General features: G+C 45.7%; 1 protein-coding gene across 1 annotated transcript; it reads left to right on the forward strand.

The window, feature by feature from the left end:
• The first annotated feature begins 7,362 nt into the window (after nucleotides 1-7,362).
• Nucleotides 7,363-21,456, forward strand: AQP3 (aquaporin 3 (Gill blood group)). Its single transcript, XM_082074292.1, has 6 exons — nucleotides 7,363-7,570; nucleotides 16,168-16,294; nucleotides 16,465-16,602; nucleotides 18,098-18,216; nucleotides 18,931-19,148; nucleotides 19,864-21,456. The coding sequence occupies exons 1-6, from the start codon at nucleotides 7,463-7,465 to the stop codon at nucleotides 20,030-20,032; spliced, it is 879 nt and encodes a 292-aa protein (XP_081930418.1). The 5' UTR covers nucleotides 7,363-7,462; the 3' UTR covers nucleotides 20,033-21,456.
• The last annotated feature ends 1,321 nt before the right edge of the window (nucleotides 21,457-22,777 follow it).

The raw sequence follows: 22,777 nt of genomic DNA on the forward strand, positions 1-22,777 counted from the left end.
TGTGATGGGGAGACCTGGAGCTGCTGCCAGCCTGGGGAGGAGTAACCTCTCTTCTTCTCTGTGGTTTTTGAGTTCCCTGGACCACTGCTGCTATTGTCACCTTCGCATTGCTACTTCTTCTCCAGCCTGGAAGTGAACAGGAGCTGTGGTGGGGATGGGACTCCACTATTGAGATTTGCTGGGAGGGCTGGAGCTGGGAGATGTGGGGCTGCAAAGATGGTGGGATCCATCCCCTCGGCATCCGAAGGGGAGAGAGATGCAAGGGTTTTCTGTGTGTGGAAGGAATGGCTCGCTTGTTCATCCCTTTGGTACACTCCATGCTTTCCTCTATCTGGTCCTGCTTTCAGGTCTCACCCTGCCCTCCCCAAGTGCTGGCAGCCAGCAGAGCTGGGGGTTTCCTCACCTGAGGGAAAATGCATGTCCGACTACAGCGATTGAAGTTGGGAGCTGCTGCCAGTACTGGGTACTGGCCCTGGTGACTCACCGCAAAGCGTCTGCTCCTGTCTGCCGGTTTCTGATCCTCAGACCCATGGTCCTGTGGCAGGGCAGGCAGCTCCTGTGGCTTCTGGGCTGGTTGTTCTCAACATCCAGCCCTGCTCTCAGATGTAAGAGGTATGGGGACATCAGGCACATCTGGGTAGGCATGTCCCTGCCACGTCCTCTCTTCTGCTTCCATTTTGATTTGACAGTGAATTTCTTACAATAAAATCCATCCCTGCCTCGTGTCATGAAGAAAACTAGGACTTGTATTTCTGGGCATAGTACTAGCCCCGTTTCAGTGTTCCTCGTTTAGGACTGAAATTCTGAATATCTCCTACATCCTATTTTGTTACCTACTTGGGCTGACTTTCCTTAGGTCTTTCAGTGTGTGAATCCCCACTTTTCTTTCTTCTGGGCAGGCCAAGAAGAAAAGGTCAGGGCATTTTTCTAAGCAAATGTTGGATTTTTACTCTCCGGATGTTCCAGGTAAGCCATAGGATCAGTCAACCAACATGACTCCATCCTAGGGGAAGGAGGGGAAGATAGTGGCTCTCATCACAACAGTGTTCAAGTTCTTTGCTCTTCCCTACCCACAAGAGCGATCCTCCATTGAAGCCTCCAGATCCAGTCCAAAAGCCAAGGCCCCAAACCAGCTCATGTCCCTTGCCGGCTGGTGTGTACCTGTGCAGGATCTTTCAGGTAAGGGACAATTTCCCTCTCTTTGGGAGAGGGATTCTCCGGGTGGATTGTGAGGTGGATGCTTATACCTCTTCAGACTTTGGGTGTTGTATCCACTGAACAGCCCAGCCCTTCTGTTTACAGCCCTGTTATCTGCACAGCCGCGGGCCCTCGTCTCAGGTGGCTTGTCCATGCCAAATCCTGTCGCATTATGGAATCTCAGAAATGCCCATTACAATGCAGTTCCTTAATGCTTGTTTGCTTAAGTCTGATGTTTAATACTTAAACTACCCAGGGGAAAAAAAAAAAAAAAAAGGCAGTATGGAAATTCCCCTGGGATTCAGGCTGATTTTAAATTAGTTGGGGGAATGGATGTCCCAAAGAGGACAGCAGACTTTGTTCTCACTTGCACCAAGAGTAAGCTAGCTCACTTTATATTTAGAGAGCGTCCAGGTGAACTGGCAGTTAAAATCCTTTGATGGCCCTGAAGCCCTAAGAGACAGAGAGTGTAGTTTGCTTGAAAGGTGTTTTTACAGTTCAGGAGCCCAATTCTCTTCTCTTCTCTTCTCTGAGGGTGCAGGTTAGTAGCAATTCCCTTGCAGAGACTATATGAGGGTAAGCAAGACTTGGGATGTAGAGTTGGGCCAGGGTACAGAAATTGAGGAAAAAGAGTTTATTACCTCAGGGAACCCCATGGATCCTTCAAGATTTAACCATCTTGTACTTTCTATCCTTGCATCTCCTCAGAAAGGAAAATATCTTCCTGGAAATAGAAAATACCTACAGAACATCCATGCTCTTACATTTCATCTCTCTAGCCTAAAATTATCCACGTCTGGTTCATCCCTAGTTGCACCTGTGCCAACACAAACAGTTCTTTTGCCTCCTGATGTACTTACTGACTGTGGTATGTCCCAACTTGGCCTGGCTTTGTCCCATTAACTTATTTGGGCAGTTTTGGCCCGTACTGGAGTGACTCCATTCACCTGCTTGTCTTTCTGATAATTCTTTGCAGTACTTCCACTTTCAGTTTGTCTTTCTTGAGCATGGGTAATGTGAAATTCATGTGGTAATGCAGAGAAAGCCCCTGCTGTGAATTATATTAAGACTTCTCTGCTCCTACTGCAAATACCTCACCTCCTCTATGGTACAAATACCTTTGCATTTTGCAGGTCCATGCCTCCCTAGAGACTGAGGATGGGTTACACTGACTGCTGTCTCCATCTGGGATAGTTGTTTCAGGATTACCTTATAGCCTATAAAGAGATGCTTCTTAAATGATCACATGGTGTAGACACCTAAAATGACATCTAGGTGTTTTTTGCTCTTAAAGGGATTGTTTCTTTGCCCAGGGACATCTGTGCTGAGAGTACCTATGTTTAGGTTGGAGAGCAGGCTCACTCTCCATTCCTGGACATGTCCTCACCTGGTAAGGAAAGTTCTTGTCATTGGTCTTGACTCACACTTTGGGCTGGTGGAGTTTCACCCCATTTATGTGTCTTGTACCTTCAGGGTCTTTGAACTCTCCTGTTGCGGTGCGCAGCAGCAGCAGTGTCTCCAAGCCAGGACTGGCTCTGCAACTTTCAGAAGAACGACTGTCTACACGGAGCAGTTTATGGGAGAAGGTCCTGCCAAAACTGTATTTCAGGAGAGCTGTTTGTAATAGCTTTCCTTTCAGATGTGTTATTAAAAAGCTTTCTTCTGGAGCAATTGGTCCTTTTCCACTGTACAGTAGTTATTCTGGTATGCAACTGCTTATAATGGAATATGGCTTCTCTGCAGGAACGGCATGTGATGAATGATGTTTATTCCTGTAAATTGGGACCAGCTTTGGGATGAGGAGGAAATAATGCATGACAAGGAACTGCCAGTGGTAACAGGCTGTGGGCCCATGCTCCAACACAACTCTGGGGCATACATCCCTATGGGACATTCTGAACAAGACTTATAGCCTCAAGGCAGGGTCACCTTATGCTCCTAAGCAGTGGACTTCATGAAGAACTGTTTTCAAGGATTTTAAGTGTTATTTCAATTACCAAATTGCAGTGCAAAATCCAAACCCAGTTTGCCAACTTCAACTCTGAGGAGACTGAATTAAGATTGCAGCTTCACCTTAAGTTTTTCCAGACACAGATGCCATCAACAACTCTCAGCTGTGCAGACCACCCCTTTCCCTGGAGGAATTTCTCCAGTTTTCTAACTCGAGGTGGAGGGCTAAGCAGACCCAGACATGAAATTAGCACCTGACTCTGCAAATCTGGAGATTCGAGGCGGGATGTTGAAATCACTGCACTCGCCCTACAGCTAAAATCATTTAGAAGGCTTATAAACTTCCTACCCACTCACTTCCTACCCTGCCTTGCCAGGCAAGCTATAATTTTGATTTTTAATGAAATCTTCTGAACATGTCACCATATATTGCTCTGTCAAGTAGATCATGGGAAGGAGATGATCAGAGGTATCTTCCAAAGGGAGATTGCACAAGGATGGATCCTATCATGCTTTCACCCAGTGACCTCTCAGCATAACGGCTTCTGCACCAGGTGACCCAGCAATGAGTGTGTCATTACAGATTTGCATGATTCACACTTTTCTCTTTATCGTATTGCACCATCCATCCCGGATGAGTGAATCAATTTGGCTTGGACAAGATATGGAACCCATCAGTCCAGATTTATCCATTTAGCTGCTTAAGGAAAAGTCTGGTTACTTTGTTAAACTTGTTTTTTTAATAGGAAAAACTACATTGCTGGAGGCTGATTCAGCATTCTGCAGAAAGCAAGGAGCTCATGAGCCTGAATTGATTTTGTGTCACTAGAGCCAGCAGCAAAACAGCTGAAGTAGAGCAGCCAAGGATCGGTTCTTCCTCTGAAATTTCACCTGTATTTTTTGCCCTGGAGTGGAGTGAGGAGTGAGGGAGCCAAGCTGCAAGGCTGAAATGCAAACAGCTAACTTGGAACCTGGGTGTTGGTTTTGGATCATGTCTAGAAATAACAGCCTGAGCACAGCGAGTTTTTTGTGACATGTTGCATGGTTCTGAAGGAGAGAAAGGAAAGGGATAAGAAAGTCACAAAAATTAACAGAGAAGTGCTCTGTTGGACCAGGCTCAGAGGGCACGGGTTCAAATCTTGGTTTATCTCCAGCTATTCCTGTATTTGTGGATCCAGGAGATACTGGAAGAAAAGAGTGAGATTTGTAGAAGGAGCAGAACAGAACAGTGTTGTCTGTGATTTCCCTGTTGAGCTGAACTTCCTTTTTCTATTTGAGTACTCCTCTGGGCAACCAGCAGTTTCCATAAATTAAATTTTTACTTTTCCCCTTCCTTTCTCCCTTGCCCTGATTTTTTTGGCACTGTACAGATTGATAGGGGTAGTTCACTCTAGGCTCTTTAACACCTGATGTTTGAATCAGGACATGACGGACAACAGAAGTTCCTTGATTTGGCTTCCATAGCTTTGGCACAAACACCAGGATGTCAGGCATGAGTTTTTCTGATAGAGGTTTGGAAATTTCCTTTTTTTTCAATCCTTTGTGCTGTGTAATAGCATCTTTGAATGTCCACACAAGGCAACACTGAAGGCATGGACATCTTACTGTGTCCACACACCAGGAAAGCCCAGCATCTCTGAGGTCCTACCTTGTTAGTCTTGCTGCTAAATCCTTCCTTGTTTACTTCTACTGGCCTGTGGACTTCTTCTAACAATCAGGATGGGCACTAGTACCCTATGGACCAGTTATTGTGGGAGATGGGCTTGTTTGGAAACCTATTGCTGCTGATAAACATCTTTAACTACCTTGTGCTTAGATCATGTGTCCCTGGAGCCCAGCTGAATGGTATGGCAGGGCAATTCCTGGCACAAATAAGCTCCAGAGTTGGGGTCTTTCAGCCCTTACCCAGACTTTGATTATTGCTTCTGAAAAGATCTTCTGCTTCTTCCAGCATTGCATCACTGTCCCTTCCCCAAGATCCTACCTAGATAATAACATGGCTGTCTGTCAGGAAAGCAATTGCATAAGTCCCTGTTGCTCATTTGAAGTCATTGGATCTTGGGCTTCAGTGATTCACCCTCACAACACCTGTGAAGGGAATTTGATGCCACTCTCTCCTGCGTACTGACGGAGAAGCTGAGGTGTGGAAAGGTGAAGGATTTCCTCAGGGTCAGATAGTGAGTCAGCAGCAGATATGGTGTTGGAGCGCCCACCCCACTCTGGCTCCTTGGGCTTGCGTCTGTCTAGACTTTTCCAAGCACCAGCTTTGATCCGTGTTACCACCACCTTCTATCATCAGCCTAGGAGCCTAGACATCTCCCTTCCCTTTACTAGCCGTGAGGAAGTTTCTGTATCCTCAACTCATAGCCAGAAGGGCTCCGATGCTGCAATCGGGAGACATGTGCTTAGCTACCTGGAGAACATCACACCTTCCCATGCCTCTTGCTCCTCACCTGGCTCTCTCTGGTCTTTTAGTCCTGTTCCCATCACTAGGGAAGGAATGACACCCAGGACCCAGTGTAAATACATCTCAATAAACCTACACTACAGAATACAGCATCTGCACATTGGTGGTTCAACAAATCATAGAACGGTTTAGGTTGGAAGGGACCTTCAAAGGTCATCTAGTCCAACTCTCCTCCAATGAGCAGGGACATCTTCACCCAGATCAGCTTGCTCAGAGCCCCGTCCAGCCTGGCTTGGGATGTCTCCAGGGACGGGTCATCCACCACTTCTCTGGGCACCCTGTGCCAGTGTGTCACTACACTCATTGTAAAAAATTTCTTTCTCATATCTAGGCAAAACAGCCCACAGGCCTCAACTTAGGAACTACCAAATGGGAAAAAACCAACATGCAGCTTCATTTCTGACTGTGACCACTGTGGTTGAAAAGGGCAGAGTGGAGTATGAAGGAGAAGGGAGTGCAGGAGGCAGAGGAGCAGTGATACCAGACCAGGCCTGAGCACAAAGTAATGAGGAGGTTTTCCTGTCCCCATAATTTAGTTAGCACTTGAGTGTTTCTGTGCATTTGATTCCCCACACATTATTGCTTTCTTAACCAGACTCCTGACTCCGCTCCTCCTGCCCTTTCTGTGAGAAGTAAAGGCCCATTCACCGCCGCGTTGAAAAGCTCTGCTTTTCCAACAGGGAAGCTGATGGTTAAATAAGGGGAAGAGTAAAGCCGGGCATCTGTGGATTTGCAGAGGAGGCGGGGGAACAAATCCAGGAAAGGGGTCCCTTCCAGTCCCGCAAATTCGTCTCTGCTGCTCTGCGTCAAGCCCCAGTGAGTCAAAGAGCCAGGGGAATTTTTACTGCTCACTTAACAGAAACCAGATGCCATGGGTGGCAAGCGTCCTGCTAGCATCCCTCACCCCAGATGGTACGGACTGGGACAGCTTTTGTTGCGGCTTTCCCATAGAACAGCCAGAGTGACACGGGATGTTACTGAAGACAAAAAGGCAGCAAAGGTTGATTCCTGCGAAGCTCAGTGAGTCACTGGTCTCCTTGTCAAAGCCCTATGACGGGGGGACTGGTCCTGCACTGAGGATTTCTTCTGGCTTTTCTTTTCTTTACAGCTTTCAGGGAAATGGGGTGCAAAAGCACTCCCAAAGCCCTGAGATGGTGAGACAAACTGTAACGATGCACAAGAGTTTGGATGCAGATGCAGATTTTCATGCAGCAAGGTCTGGACTTGCCCCTTGACACCAGCTTTAGCTGGGTAATTGCTGGAGTCAGGAGGTGCCTTGTCCTCAGCCTGCAGCTCAAGCGTGGGGGATCAGACCCTCCTGCCCCACAATTTTGCTGCAAAAGCACCAGAGCGCTCATCGCTTTGCCGTCCTGCAGGAGCTCAAAAGGAAAGAAAGAGGAAAGCAGGGTACCCTAGTCACATAAATGCCTTAAGACACTGTTCGGTTCATACATTTAACTCTTAGGACCTCAGATGAAGCTGCAGAGGAGCAGATATGGTCCCACGTTTTAGATAATAAGTGATGAAAACAGCAGGGGTTTGAGCCGGACACATTTGCCACATTTAATTCCTTGTTTTTATGAAACTCCTGAATCTTTTGCTCACAGATGCAAGCAATAAAGAAAATGAAGAAAACCACCCACTCTGTCTTACGCTGAAAAGGAAGAAAAAAAAAAAAACAGTTGAGTTTGAAGTGAGGGTGGAAGGGGTGTGGTTATCCAGGAGGTGTGTCAGGCATCGCCAAACTTATTTATAAGCAAAGGCAGTTGTGTAGGGCAAGAAACCTTGCTGAGGCTTTGTCAGCTGCTGCTTTTTCCCTGACACCGCTCAAAGGGCACCTCGGCTGCAATGGGGAGGCAAAAGGACATTCTTGCTACTATTGAGGAGCACCTGAGGATCAGGAACAAATTAGTGCGGCAAGCGCTGGCCGAGTGCCTGGGGACACTGATCCTGGTGGTGAGTCTGTGGTGTTATGATGTTCTCTAACCCCTGGGTGAAGCAGGAGATTGTTCTGGTGAAGGGGCTGCGCTGATGCCGGGGTTTGCACTGGGCATGAGCCTAGCTGCAGTGCAACCTGCCCTGCGAGAGAAGTCCTTATCCACAGGGAAAAACTAAAGCAAGTTGTCATAGGATGAGATTTGGTATTGCTGGCAAAGGGTGAGCTCTGCAGAGCTCAGTGGGTGTTTGGGGGCTTTTGTGTGTCTACAAAGTGCAGGGAGCAAAAGAGTCTCTGTTGAAGCAGCAAATATTTTGATAGAGATCGTGCAAAACTTCCTTTCTGTCTGCCCTGGAATATTTTCTTGGCACTGAAATACTTCAAGTGTTATCACCCAGGGAAACAAAAGCTTTTTCCTCACCTTTCTTTGTTTTCTTTATGTATCCTATGGAGAAGAAGTAGCTAGAATTTAAACTGCTGCAGTGTTTTTTTTTGCTGTTGGCTGCTGTTTCCCCAGGGTCTTATCAGCGGGGCTGCACGACACCGCAGTGGCCCGTGCCAGGAGCTGATGGGGAGCTTGTGCTCATCATGTGTGTGACAGAGACACGCTGCCAGCTGACGTGTTTTTAAGTGGCAAATGGCAAAAACCCCCTCTTCTGCCTCTTAATGTTAGTTTTCTAAAGGGATGGGATAGAAGGAATGAAGTGGGGTGGATATCTGCATAATTGACTTGGTTTGAAGATGCTTTGAGCACCCCTGGCTTGCTTTGAAGTCAAAGGCAGATGCAAGCAGCTCAGACAGTTGTGTGTGATGAGTGGGGAATAAATACTGGTGTAGCAAAACTGGCACAGGGATATCTGGCTTTGGGAATCTGCATCCAAAAACGCAGGACTGTCCAGCAGGCCATGGGTTTGGTGCTTTGATATTGCAGAAGAAATGAGTTGATGTTCACTCAGTGAGTATCTGCAGGTGAAAGTTCCTCTGAAGTGGTTTAAATCCCGAGAAATCCTGAAGGTTTCAGTGGAGTCACTGCAGGTTTACTCTTCTCTGTAACCTGTGGCAGGACGGTATGTGGAGAAATCTAACAGTTGAAGGAGCTGAAAGCAGAGGAAGGCTTGATGAATATGCATGTGGTCTTGGAGACAACACAAAGGGATCAACATGCTGTCTTACACTTTAATAAGTAAGATCATTTACAAATGAAGAAAAGGGGGGTACTGGGTCTTTTGTGGGAGGGCAGGGGGCTCAGCTGAGTCCCCATAAAATGCTACCACTCTCGCCTGTCCAGGGCAGAGAGGACCTAGGAGGGGCTCAGAACCTGGGGAAGCATTTGGGCCAAAATCATAACCACCCTCCAAAATGAACGTGGTAATGAGCACCCATCAGCCAGGTTGGCTGCTGCACTGGTGAAAGTGGTGACTCTTGGGAGCACAACACCTGCTATGTTTTAAACTGTAAGTGTGCAAGTAGATACCTCCCCTTGTTCAGGACGTCCTGAGCTGGTGTCTGGGGTGAAGAATACACTGATTTTAGTGACACACTCAACTCCATCTCATAGGCATTGTAAAATTCACCTTGCATCTCCTGCAGCAATTCTACGGTGGATGGAGGGCTGTGGGTGCTCAGTGTCCATGTGGGAGAAGATGGGGTGGGCTGGTGGGAGAAATGGGGTAGTCCCAAACACATTGAATGCTCCTGGAGTGTCAGCAGGGAAAACCAGAGTACATGGAGAGGAAAATGAGTTCCAGGGCAGCAAGCCTGAATATGACTTTGCTGGGCATCAGTCCCTTGGAGCTGCCCCAGTCTATTCTGTTAATGAAGTGGTGTTTACAGACTTTATTTTACTAGAAAAAAATTTTTTTTGCTCCCTACCATGCAGATTCCTTCTCATTTCTTGATTATATCATCTGCCTGAAACACAGACAAGCTTAGAAGTCAACTTTCTAGCCCTTTCAGATGATCTGGGTTGTAGTTTGAACTGGAGAATCCCAGGAGAGATTCTGTACCTTGCAAAAGTCCTTGCTGCCCACCCTGACAGCAGGCTGAACTGGGTGTGAATGCATTTACCTGCATTTGAGCCTGGTAAATAGCTGTCATGGGCTTCAGGCAACAAAATACTTGAGGAAAGACCTGGAATCCATGAAACTGTCTTCATGGGAAATGGGGTTTACTGAACACAAATACATCTAGAAGAGGACAATATTAGGGATTGATTTAAGGTTTGATATCATTCACACGGAAATAAATTTTCTGAGCCGAAGGGAGTGAGACTGCTTAAAGTTTGCAGCTTACTTTACATTTCACTGTGTAATGTAAAACTTGTCCCACCGTGCATATTGGCACAGTTTCAGATTCTTCCCTCCACCCTTTCACTTGCATAATGAGTGCAGCTCTCAAACTCTTCTTGAGCAAGGTTGTTCCAGACCCCTGCAAAGTGTATTTGCCTGTAAGAATTAACCTAGTGCTTGATTTTATTTATTTATTCATTTATTTTAAAAGGAGGTTGTAAATGTAGCAGAATGTTAAAACAAAACAGTGCCTCTTTTAAGATAAGATAAGAAAAAATAATCCAACTAAGGGAGCTGAGCTCTGAATAGCGCAAAGGCAAGGTGCTCTCTGCTTGCAAACTGCATTCGCTGCAACCAGCACCTCATACAATGTGCTTTTAGTCTGTGGGTAATGTCCTTACTGTTAAAAGAACAGTAATGCTGATTCTACCTTTCCTCTGATCATTAAATGATTTTCTTTTTTTTTTTTTTTCCTTTCAAAAAGCACTTTCGGAGTGGTACTTTAGGTTTGAACGTTATACCTATGTCAGAGGCACCACTTGCTGGCAATAGTTAAGCAAGGCAAACGCTGAAGGCATTTTTCAAGTCACTTGTTTGTGTTATTACTGTAGCAACTCTCTAAAGCCAGTTTCCAGTGGCCTCTCTGCCTCCCTTAAAGGCTTGATCTGTTTGCCTTCCTCTACTGGCTGTAAATACCAAAGCTGGGCTCTGTTTGGTTTTTACATTTGCAGGAGAAGTAACTTACTGTTTATAGTTGATTTCCAAGCCAGACTAACTGTGATTCACTACTCTTGAGGCACAAAGGAGGACAAAAACAATTCCTAATTGCTTTTCAATCAGGGCTGCCGTGACTTTGTGGCCAGGTAGGAGCTTTTTGGTGTACAAGTGTGCTGCAGACCACAGAAACCAAAATAGTGAAGTGGTTGGGATGATGAAGGAGCCTCATTTAACTGTTGGCAGTGCAGAACTTGCAGTTGTCACTCATCCCACAGCCATCCAGGGCGGCACAGCAGTTCCCACAGTTGCTGTTTGATTTTTTTTTTTTATTATTTTCTTGAATCCAGCTGGTTGCATTTGAAAAATATTATTTCTCTTTTCCCCATTTTTTTTTTTTTTTTTAGCTTTTTTTCTTTGTTAATGCTTTGCTAGGATTTAAAAGGGGCTGGAAGTCTTTGCTGTAAGCATATTGAGTGCTGCGCACCCTTCTCTGCAAAGGCTCTTGTGCTGCTGGGTGTGGAGGTGCGGGGAATAGCACTGCTGCTACTCTCCCTTGGTTCTTCCACCAGAACTGCTCAAAGCTCTTCATTAACTGTCCAAAACTGTTTCGCCTTGTGCAGGAGCAAGGAGGTTTCACCTTTCTACAAACATGACAGTTCAGGTACTCGCCCTCAGGGGGAAGGCAGCTTTTCCCCAGCAGTTCACAAAACCCCACCAGAAGCACAGGTCTAAAGACTCCTCATCTGAGGGATACCAGGGATAGGAGAACAAGCATTTTTGCTTCTGTGTGTGGGAACAAGCTAAAATAGTGAATTTCCTCTCTATGTCCAGCTCCTCTGCTGACAGTTACTAAGGTTTCTTGCACTGCGCGCGACTCGTCTCTCCAGCTTTGCACATCGTTGTTGTAGCACGTGATGTACGTGCGACAGAACTTTCCTCAAACCTTCTTATCTCTCGAGTCCTGCAGCCCTGTCTGGCTCTGGGACAGCATGTGGTGCAGAAAGAACCATAACATGACAGACCATCTGCTGCTGCCCTTCCCCATAGGTCTGCTTCTGTCCAGGCTGGTTCCAGCCATGCTGGACAAGAAACCTGGCTCTAGGTTCTAATGTTTCTCCTTGCTTTGCAAATTGTAAATGATTACCAGTGTGCTTGTTCAAGAGATGCTTTGAGGAAGGGCAAAAATGACGGTGCTCCTTGCCCTGCTTTTGTGGCTGGTGCAGGTTGTCTTGGCCACACGGGCCATGGAGTTGAGGAAGATCTTCACATGCTGCTTGAGCATAAATAGGAATGAGGATGGGCCTGTCTTCAGGTCTACCCAGCTGGGTTCCCCTCAGGGAGGGCAGAAAGAGGCCGTGAGTGCCTCTAACCACTTTGCTTTGAGCAACAGAGGAGTTGGGAGGTTGTTTCGAGCTGCCTGTGAAGTGATAGTCCTCTGTTCCCTCCCTCCCAGCCTCTCTCCTTGAAGGGACTGTGGGACAGTCCTAAGTTCCATTCTGATATGAGAAGAGGCGTCCCTTTGTGTGTTTAATGCGTAAAACCTTCCATTAGTCTCTCAGGGTCTCTTCCTCCGGCGTAGACCCCTGGTTTGACTGCCCTTCTGGCATCTTCCCCACTAAGCAGAAGGCAGTGAGAGCTGAGCAGCCTGTCCCATCCACTGGGTTGATTAGGGTAGGTTTACAGCAGGCTCTTTGCCTAATCCCTGCTATATATGCTGTCTGAACAGGAAAGTTGTAACTCAGGTAATAGCACTCCTAGGCTATGCCAGCAAAACTTTCCCATCTTGATTTAGAGATCAATCTGTCTGAAATCCAAGAGCAAATGCATCCAGGTCTTTTGTGTTGCACCTGAAGGTGTGAAAAAGCGCTGGCAAAGAAAAGAGGAGGCAAACAAGGGAGGAAACCTGGCTGTTGTGCATGGGAGCGCTGAACGCCTTCCTCCCAAGTTCATGTACGGAGCTGCTCTTCACTACATGCGCCTAAAAACTCAGGTAGCCTCATTTCTTCATTAGCTTTTTCCACTTTTTTAATCCTCTAGGTTCCCTTCCTACCAGCCTTGACTAGCTGTGGAGCTTCTTGTCTCCAGACATTGAGACAGGGTGTTTTTACCTTGGGTGATAAAGCCACATGGCCGGTCTCCAAACACTCCCTGGAGTTTAAGGTTTCCCTGAGTGTGAAGTTTCACCCAGCAAATAGCTACTTTTTCCTGGTGTGGCTGCTGCTTCTGGCTGTCCCCTTCCTTGTCCAGACTTTGGAGTTTGTCAACATGTCCACCCTTGAACCAGTTCAACTCACGGCTCCTGCAGAACATCAATTTTGTTATTTTATTTTACAGGGCAAGGATTTGGATCAGCTTGTGAGGGAAGAGCAGTGAGGAGCCTCCTTGTTGGCAGGGAAAACTATTAGATGTGCTAGAGCCAGTAAGATGACATTAAGGAGAACGCTTCCATTAACCTGGTTAATGGGTGCCTTGACCTCAGTTCCTAGGAGAGTAGCTTTAATACATCAGAATAATGTGTTGTTGCAATTGTTTTATTAGCACTTTAAAACTGCTTTTGGGCTTGGCTAGGGAGTCATGGGGGTATAAAAACTGACTGCTGCACATGCTGCTGTGTGAGGTGCTAACCTGGCTTTCTGTTGGATGGGATGTTCTTACAGTAATGTTTCCATGTGTTGGAGTCAGGTTTCTAAAACTGAGAGTGAGTCCATTACATGGACTTAAAAGCCACTGAGATAAATGTTGAATTGTTTTTCTTTGAACTTCCTTGCCTTTCAACTGCTCCTAAAAGCTTCTCTGTAAGCACTGGAAAAGAGACTTAAAAAAAAGTGTGCTAAGTGTCTCTTGTCTCATACGGCCTGGGAAAAGTGATTGGAAGGAAAACTAGCAAATAGCAGACGTGGAAATGGCGTGATTAAAAACCGTAACAGCCACTACCACAACAAAACTCTGTAACGTCAAGCTGCTTGCCACAAAATCACGGGTGAGCATGATTTGAACTGGTTTCTGCAAGTCAAATGTCACGGATGGATGTCATGCATAAGAATATCTCTTCATGCTTAGTGGACTTCACTGTTGCAGGATGGAATTGCACACATGCATATCAAAGTTCAAACCTGTCCCTAAATATTACATTACTCTTTATCTGCTGAGAGTCAAATTTTCTACTGTTACGCTGAATTAAGTCAAGCAGTGCTCAGGGCTCATCTGATAAATAATTGTAATGGTGCTGTGGAGTGGCTCCAGGGTGTTTTTGCATGGCCCATAGACTCTATTCTGAGGAAAAGCTGGAGAGGTATTGCTAGGTATAGGATGGGGGAAGAGGAGAATGGGGAACAACCTCTTGAGAAACGGCAGATCTGGCCTTCCTCCAGGTTAACCGAAGACCTTTGTGGGTGGAGGGGGGAAGATTTACTCTGTGGTTTCTGCAACCGAAAGGCATGTGGCTAAGAAGCCAACCACCATCCACTTGCAGAACTGCCAGTTCTTTCAGAGTGAATAACACAAATACCTTCATCAATTGGAAGAACTTGTGGCCAACCCTGCCAAACTCAGGTGCCCATTGCAGCTTTTTGTGGGCTCACCCCCTCCCTGGTCAGACTGATATGTTGTGTGGCTTTAGAGAGGTGAACACCTCGACCAAGGACTCTCTCCAGATCTCTGTTAAAGCATGCTGGGGCTCTTCTGGGGTAAGGGAAAGAACATCTGTCATCCTGGTCGTTAGCCAGTATTTATTTGCTCAGCTGGAGCTACATTTCCCTCAGTGGTTTGGGTGTAGCTGGGAATGATGGGTCTGTCTGTTGCACAATAAAGAAGATTCATCTTTCCTGCTTTTGCCTGATGTCTTCTGTGCCATGGTTTCCCAGCTGGGCAGCTCAGAGTTAGGACATTGAAGGGACTCTTCTGACTGCACCTGGTAGAGAGCTGTGCTAGACATCCCCTCTCATCAGATAACAAGTTCTGTGGGTTCCTTTGTTCTTTCTACGCAAGGTCTTGTGTTGGGGACCTGGCTCCTTGTCAAGAGGCACCCGTGTACAGAGTGTCCACCTCATAAGTTAGCCTGCAGCCTACCTGGCTTCTTCTTTCCCAGCACACTGAGTGCCATGTTTGCTTTATTAGTAATTCATCAGTTGTCAAGGGGATGGGAGGGGATGAGCTAGGTGTGTTTTGGCTTTGCCCCTGATCTGGTTTGTGCTTTGCTCAACGGGCATGTCCAGCATTGGCAGGAGACGTGAAAAGAGCCACCCCTGCTACCCGGGTGTCTACTTGATGGCAGTTGAGTAATTCTGGGATGATGGAGATCACAGAAGCAGGAAGTCTTGATGAATGTGTAGATATAGGCATGGGGTTAGGAGAAGCAAGGCAAGCCTTGATCCCTAGATTTGAGGATCTCAGGAGCAAACGGGTAATGCCTGCCCTAGTTTAAGGATGGTCTCAGTACCTGCTGATGTGATAATCTCTGGTATACACAAAGAATCAATTCAGGTGGAGTCAGTGGAAGATAAAAACATACACATGATGCGGATTAGGGTTCCTTAAATTACATGGTGGGTAGTGGAGAGAATTGACCAGGCAGAAAGTCTCCAACTGGATAAGTGATGAACTGAACTACCAGGGGAAACTGGTCTGGGCTGTGAAGGGTGAGCATAGGAAGGATGGCATTTGAATGTGGTTGGGAAGAGAAGGATCACCTGTTCGTAGCAAACATCTATGAGCAAGAGCACGTATCTCCCTTAGCCACTAGGAAACACCCCATATCACCCATCAGAAACAACTTCTGTTCTCCAAAGTGCTCAGTGCACTCCTGATCTTGGACAGAAGGCCAAACATCTGACTGTGCTGGTGGCAGGATGTCTGTGGAACATGGGCTTTTCAATTGGTGGTGCCTGTGCTATGCTGGTGCTGCAGGAACAGGACAGCTGTGTTGCCCTTATCCTTTCTCACATGGTTTTGGCATAGGAAGGATATGTTTGGTTTGGGATGGTGTGGACTGTGCACACAGTGCCCACAGCAGACACTGTAGCTTGGGGCTGGGACAACTGCAGGTACCTTAGCCCAAGAAGGCAACCCCAATCCCTCGCTGTCAGCCAGAGACACCCGAAAGAGGACTCCATGAAAGTCAGGCTGTATACAGCCTTCAGTCACATCTGTATTTCAAGGCATTAGCAAAATTGTCCCTGGCCAATCCATGTGTTACTCTGTCAAACAATTAGCCCTTTTAGCAACAAGGTACTCACATCCCTTACCTGAACAATTTCAGTGTAAATATCTCATTCCAGGGTGCTGCCTGGCCTATTCTTCTCCCCTATCACCTGAAAATTAGATGGTTGGATAAAGACCTCCAGTGTTCTGGAGAAGTGAACTGTGGTCTGATCTTGCTTTTGCCCCTGGTTTTGTTTCCTCCTGATGGGAGACAGGCTTGTCCCGTGTCCTTTCTCCTTCCCTGCTGACCCTGGAGACATCTAGATACTTCAGCTGAAGGTTGAAGCTTTCAAGGCTTTGGGTCATAGGTGTGCTCTGGTGGTGCATGCAGGTATAAGTGGGCAGGCCCTGGTCAGCAGCTGACCGTGATGTGAAGCAGAGAGGGTAATTTAAATCTCTTTTTCTCCTCCTAGCTGTTCGGCTGTGGCTCCGTTGCACAGATCGTGCTCAGCAGAGGGACTCATGGAGGTTTCCTGACTGTTAACCTGGCCTTTGGCTTCGCTGTGACGCTTGGCATTTTGATTGCGGGACAGGTATCAGGTACGTTGTGGCTCCATGTGGGATGGATTTTGCTTGTGACAATGGTTCTGTAGGCTTAGATGGCTGAGCTTGTCCTGTGTAGCACTGGTATTGAAACCAGTGTTACTTGACACATCCCTAGGACCACATCTCTGCCCATGAAAATGCAATAACCATCAACCTCTCTGCAGGTGGACATCTGAACCCAGCTGTCACTTTTGCCATGTGCTTCTTGGCCCGGGAACCTTGGATCAAGCTACCAATTTATGCCCTGGCCCAAACCCTGGGGGCTTTCCTGGGATCTGGCATAGTCTTTGGGCTGTACTATGGTAAGTGCAGAAACTTTGTGGTTTTTGGGGTGAGATGGATGTTCTTCATGACTCAGCACAGGGAGGCTGGTTCCCAAATCAGAGAGAAGCATTTTCTTGCAGAACAGAGATGTGAGATATTTCCTTACTGTGTTTCTGGCAAGGCTTTCCTGGCCTTTCAATGGTGATGGGTTCAAATCAATCTGAAGGTCAAACAGCATTATCAATGTGTGCAAGTTTTTGTCCTTGAGTAATGATCACTTTAAACAGACCACTGGATGGCCTCTCTTGTAGGTACTATTTGGATTAGAACAGATCTTTCAGAAATACTGATCAAACACTATTAGTAATAGAGATTTTATATCTGTGTATTGTTCTAGAACAGTTTTATCTACCTTGTCTTCTGCATTCTTTTGTGTTAGCTTCCAGACAACAGGAGTTCTATCAGCTTTTGCTGCCCTCAGAGTTATTCTGTACTGTGGAAAGCATCCTAGAAACCCAGTTCCTCATGCCTGTTTGTCCCCAGTGGTGTTCCCCATCATAGGGCAGTATTCAGTGGGCAAGAACTGACTCTTTGTGCTGGAAATTGCTCTTCCTCAAATATCAAGGGTGACATTTTGACTTGGAGTTTGCCTCCTTGTGTCTGTTTTTGGCAATAAGAGCAATGTTCCCTGCAGCTGAGCAGGACATCTGGTTCACTGTAGCTTGCACCTGAAGGGAAGAAACTGCCATCCTAAGCACTAGCACCAACTGCTTTTCACTTTAGAAAGAAGAAACATCAGGTCTCTAGTTCAACACCTGCTACCTTTCTATTTGGTGGCTGAAGTCCCCTCTTCAGAAGAGTTAATCCCATTTTAGCTGTCTAAACCATGGAAGAGCTACCTTTGGAAAGTGTCTGTTTTTCTCACTAACCTAACTTCCCTCTTATTAACCATGGAGGGAATCTAGACAGCTCACCTGTGTTAGTTATTCCACTTCTACACAGTAGTAGACAATGGGCAGGTTGCTCTACAAGGCAACCTTGAGAGCTAAAGCTAATTGTGTATTGGCTTAGAGGGAACTGCAAGATCAGCCCAAATTGTGTTTGCTGCAGATCAGATCCATAGCAATATCTCATGTTTTGACAATGAGAGTGATACCACAGGCATTTTGGCTACCTTTGGGGAGAGATTTGGAGTCAGCTTATTGTTTACTTTTTGGCTCTGACTTTTTCTTGGTGCCTGGCAAACAGGACATTTTAGGAACAGGGACTTGGACCATCTGCATCTGAGCCTGACTGGTAAACCGCTGTGGTAGATCACACCCTAGGTTTTCCAAATGAGTGCTCTACAGCAGGTGGTTTTGCAACACATAGCAATGGCATGCTCAGGGAATTCTATCTCAATACTCATGGCTCTTTGGAGACTGCAGTTTAGTCATCTTCCAAGCAGGGCTCTCTCTTCATCCTGGAAAATGACTGACCTCTCTACCTTTATGTTTTTCCTTCCTCTCCACCCTGCCTCCCCCTCACCTCTAGATGCCATCTGGGATTTTGGCAACAACCAGTTGTTCGTAACAGGAAAAAATGGCACTGCTGGTATCTTTGCCACCTACCCATCTCAACATCTGAACATTGTGAATGGATTCTTTGACCAGGTAAGAGGGTGCTGAGAGGATGAAGATGCCTCTGAAAAGGAATCTTTTGGGGTGGTTCTGGGCTTCTCCTTTCATTAGAGAACGAAATGAAATTTAAAGAGAAGGTGTCCAGAGCTGACACAGGTATCTCACTAGCCCATAGCTAGAGCAGAGCCAGAGTACCCTTCAGCAAGAAAGCTTGTGTTAAGGGGACTGACCAGCCTCACAAGACTGGCCAACAGTGAAAAGTACCCCACTTGGTCTCAGCCCTGAAGAGTGATAGCATGAGGAAGGATAATTATTCCTCATGCCCACTCTACTATGGCTGTGGCACAGCCCAGAGGTCGACTGGCTGTGGGGTGGTGTCGGAGGTGATTGTCTCCTCCTTAAAGTTCGCATCAGCCGCAAACAGACAACAGCCACCCAGCTTTGACAGGTAGGAAGCACATTCAGGAAGATGTCTTCAGCCCTTCTGGCTGCTGGAACAGTTATTCACAGCTCTCCTGCGGGTAGGGAAAAAGGTGTGGGCTTGATGTGTAGGAAGGAGCACGTTCCAGTCTCCCATTTCCATGGGGGCTCAGTCTGTTGTGGTCTGATAGTGCCATGGTTTGACTTTGTGCAGGTCTTTCAGTTCAGAGGAGGAGTCCTAAATGCACAGGACTGCAGAGGAGTTAAATAATTAGGTTAAAAGATTAATCTGGATTAAATTTTTTCTTTTTCCCTCTCCCTCCCCAGTTCATTGGCACAGCCTCCCTGATTGTTTGTGTCCTGGCTATTGTTGATCCCTACAACAACCCTGTCCCCACGGGGCTGGAGGCTTTCACAGTTGGCTTCGTTGTCCTTGTTATTGGAACCTCCATGGGCTTCAACTCTGGCTACGCTGTCAACCCCGCCAGGGACTTTGGGCCTCGTCTCTTCACAGCCATTGCTGGCTGGGGCACTGAAGTGTTCTCGTAAGTTCTTGCCAATGAAATCCTTGTGCATCAAGGTGAAAAAACATTACAAGTACAAACAGGTGGTAGCTCTGGCATCATAAAGAGCCTTAGCACCCATATCTTAGCACTAAGGTATCTTTTAGATTTTATAAACATGTTTAAAAGACACACTTTGCTCTGATTTCTTAAAAATCACAAAAACTCCGGTTTCCAACAGTGAGACCAAATGACCTAACTTTGTTATCTGGGAGGAAATCTTGGAGCACCCATGAGAAGTTCAGGTGCACCTTAAACTTGAGCTTATAATAATTGTTTTTAGCAGCAGAAAATGTGGGGCATTTGTGATATTTGGATTTTGGTTTTGCTGGAGAAAACTGAGAGCCATGAGCAGTACAGACCATGTGCTGCCAAGCAATGTTTTTCTGCAAGCAATGGAAGGGATGTTAAAATGCCTAGTCCAGGTGCTCCAACTGCTTCTCTCCTTTCTTGGTGGAGAGGCAGCCTTGGAAGTCCTGGAGCTGCCTGTTCTGAATTGCTCACCACATGAACTTGCAGTGTGGGGGGGTAATATCCACCTTGGAAATTGCTGCGGACATGGGGGTACTGTTGTCTTTTGTAAGTGAATGGTGATGTTTGGAGATGACCAGATCTTGCATTATTCCAGATCCAAACATGAATGTCCTAATGCACAGGCTGCAGTTCTCATCTTGTATCTTTTATTTTTGTTTTCCAGGACTGGCAGACAGTGGTGGTGGGTTCCGATTGTCGCTCCCTTCCTTGGGGCCATTGCGGGAGTGATAGTCTATCAGCTGATGATTGGATGCCATGATGAGCCTTCTCCACCTGCCTCTGAGCAGGAAACAGTCAAGCTGGCTAACGTGAAGCACAAGGAAAGGGTCTGAGGAAGCTGCCACCCAGATCTGGCAGACATTCATTACTCAGGACTGCAGTTGGCAGGGAGGAGGAAGGAGTTAAGAAGAGCTTCAAGACGAGCAGGAAGAATTTTTTTTCCTGTCTTGAGATATTCTAGCTTTATTTTATTTTTTTTTTAAATGTATCCCTCATGCATTTGCTTTATGCATTTTCCTGTGAGCTGCAGTATCATGTAATCTTTCCCTAGTAGGAGGTTGAGGACTCTAGGAGTCAGAAGATAATCATGCATTGCTGTCCAACACCTCCAACATGGGCCAGTTGTTCAGGAATCTGGAAGCCTTTCAGGCTGTGTTGCTGGCCTTGCCTGCAACCTTGGCAAACTCTTTTCCTCCAAACCTGTGTCCCAATCTGCAGAGTGGGGATTATGCAAAACTTAAAATGTTTTGCTAGCATGGAATGGAAACTTCTACACTCCAGAAAAAAAAATTGCCTGCGATTTGATCAAATGATCAAATTCATGCTTGGTGTTGCTCTAAAGTCAATGACTTGGCACCAGGAATGAACTTGTTTAAAAGATTTTTATTGGGCAGACTTTTACATCTCCCATGAATTCCCAGAACACCATTTGAATCAGTTGATCCATAATGTCAGTTAGAGAGTAAGAATGCACTGGATTTTAATCTAATATTAAGAAAAAAATGTTTACAAACCACTGTACCCTGGTGTTCTAATAACAATTATTAATATTGCCAGCTCCTAGAAGAAAACACACAGGAAATCCTTGTTCTATCCAGGGGCTAACCTAGACAGAAAGCTTGGCTCCCTATAGCAGCCTTTCTAATTAATCAGCTTTGTATATAAATTCCAAGCAGCTAATAGCCAAGTTCCACTGGAAACATGGTGTTGCCAAAGTTGTGTGTGTTCATGTAAATTTCACAATAGTTTTGGTTTTTTTTTTTTTTTTTTAGAGTAGATTTATATATAAATATACTCTTTAAAGCTGTTACTAAATGCCAGGGTTGGGATGAGTTAATTTAAAGATGTGTGGCAACTGACTAGTCTCTGACAGTTTTGAAGTACTGTTGGATTTTCCTGGGGTGGCCTTAGACTATGGCTTTGTGTTGTTAGAGCATCTCCTTTTCTACCTTCCAGAATTACTAGGGTATCCCAGGTATTCATGGCACCTCCTGTACTAGCAGTGCTGCCATCACAGGGGATCTTTGGCTCTCCCAATGCCATATTATCACAGAATATTTGAAATAAGCAGTATCGGTTGTGAAAGAATTTGTAGGTCCCATGCCACTGCGTTAGACAAACTCTTTCAAAGCCTGTTTCTTTAACGTGTGAATTCCTTGAAATATGTTACTTTATATACATTTCCAGTCACTAAGATGATGTATTCTTTTTTTTTTTTCTTTTTAAAAAATAAAATGTCAATACTCGCACAGTAAAATGCTGGTGTTGGTTGTATTTTTAAGCAGCTGTTGTAAACTTTGCTATGAAAAGGAAGTCATCTATAGCAATAGCTTCCTCAAGACCTCTTCAGCCTGTAAAAGCAAAATGGAGTTAACCTTTTCAGGCAATTCACCTACAAGGTCCATTTGTGCTTTACTTCTTTCATTTTGGGCTGGGCTTTTGGGGCAGGTGGGAGGAGATGGGGTTCCTGCACTCACTACAAAGGTCAGGGTATCAGTATCAGGTGGGGGTGTCCTGCTGTCAGGCATCTTATTCTTCAGGAAAAAGGAACAAGAGGTGAGCATTTCTCCCTTGCTCTTTGTACCATTTAACTTCTCTTACTATTCTTTCAATTAATGTAGTTCTGAATATGCAAACCTACTCCGCATCGCCCAGCATGCTTCACTTGTCAGTTTGTGTTAGCCATGCCATGCAACAAAACATATCACAGACCTGAACCCAGTGCTCACAGAATTACAAATGTCTTTCTTTCAGTCTGTGTGCCCCGTAAATAAAATTATTGTTGTTCTTTGGCTGATTTGTGTCCTGCTGTATTTTTTCCTGTATTAATTGTACTGCCTTAAAATAACTCATAATTTCCCATATGGTGCCATACTGAACAATTCAGTGAAGTCTGGATGAATGTGGTTTCCTCCAATTCACCAACTAGAAATCAAATGGCTTTTAGCAAGAAAGTTGCCAAATTTATTTGGTATGCTCTATCTGCAGTCAGCATGCTGTTTTATTCCATGTCTGTGTTGAATGCTTATGTCTCAAAATACGTGTAGAAGTCTTGACCTCTTGTAGAGGCCAATTCCCATGTCCCTTCAGGACTGCTAGTCCTTTTTCTACTCTTCTACCACATGGTATCTTCCACTTGCCTAAAGTATTAAAATTCTTACTACAGACCTTGTGACTTTTGATTCAAGGTGTGGTTGGTTGGTTGGTTGGTTTGTTTGTTTGTTGTGTGTTTGTTTTGGGTTTTGTTGTTTGTTTTTTTTTTTTTTTGCATTCCCTCCTGCTTCCCCCTGGCATGTACCTTTGCCTTACTTGTGCCTCAATGGTTATATGTTAATACCCTTATTGAAATTGCAATAAAATAGCAGTTTCAGGTGTAGAATTTTTGTCTTAACCATACTCCCACTGTGTAAAACTTCAGCCTTTCTGGGATCTTTTGGAAAAGCACCAAGCACTGCTGAGTATATCCATTACCATGTGGAAAGGAGCAGGCTCAGCCTGCAGTCAGCGGAGCAGGAGCAGTGGAGAACTTGGCACCACCTTCCAGATGAGCATGGCCCATATGAGACGTGATTAGGGCA

Source organism: Streptopelia decaocto, assembly GCF_964273445.1.
Source record: "Streptopelia decaocto genome assembly, chromosome: Z".
Classification (NCBI taxonomy): domain Eukaryota; kingdom Metazoa; phylum Chordata; class Aves; order Columbiformes; family Columbidae; genus Streptopelia; species Streptopelia decaocto.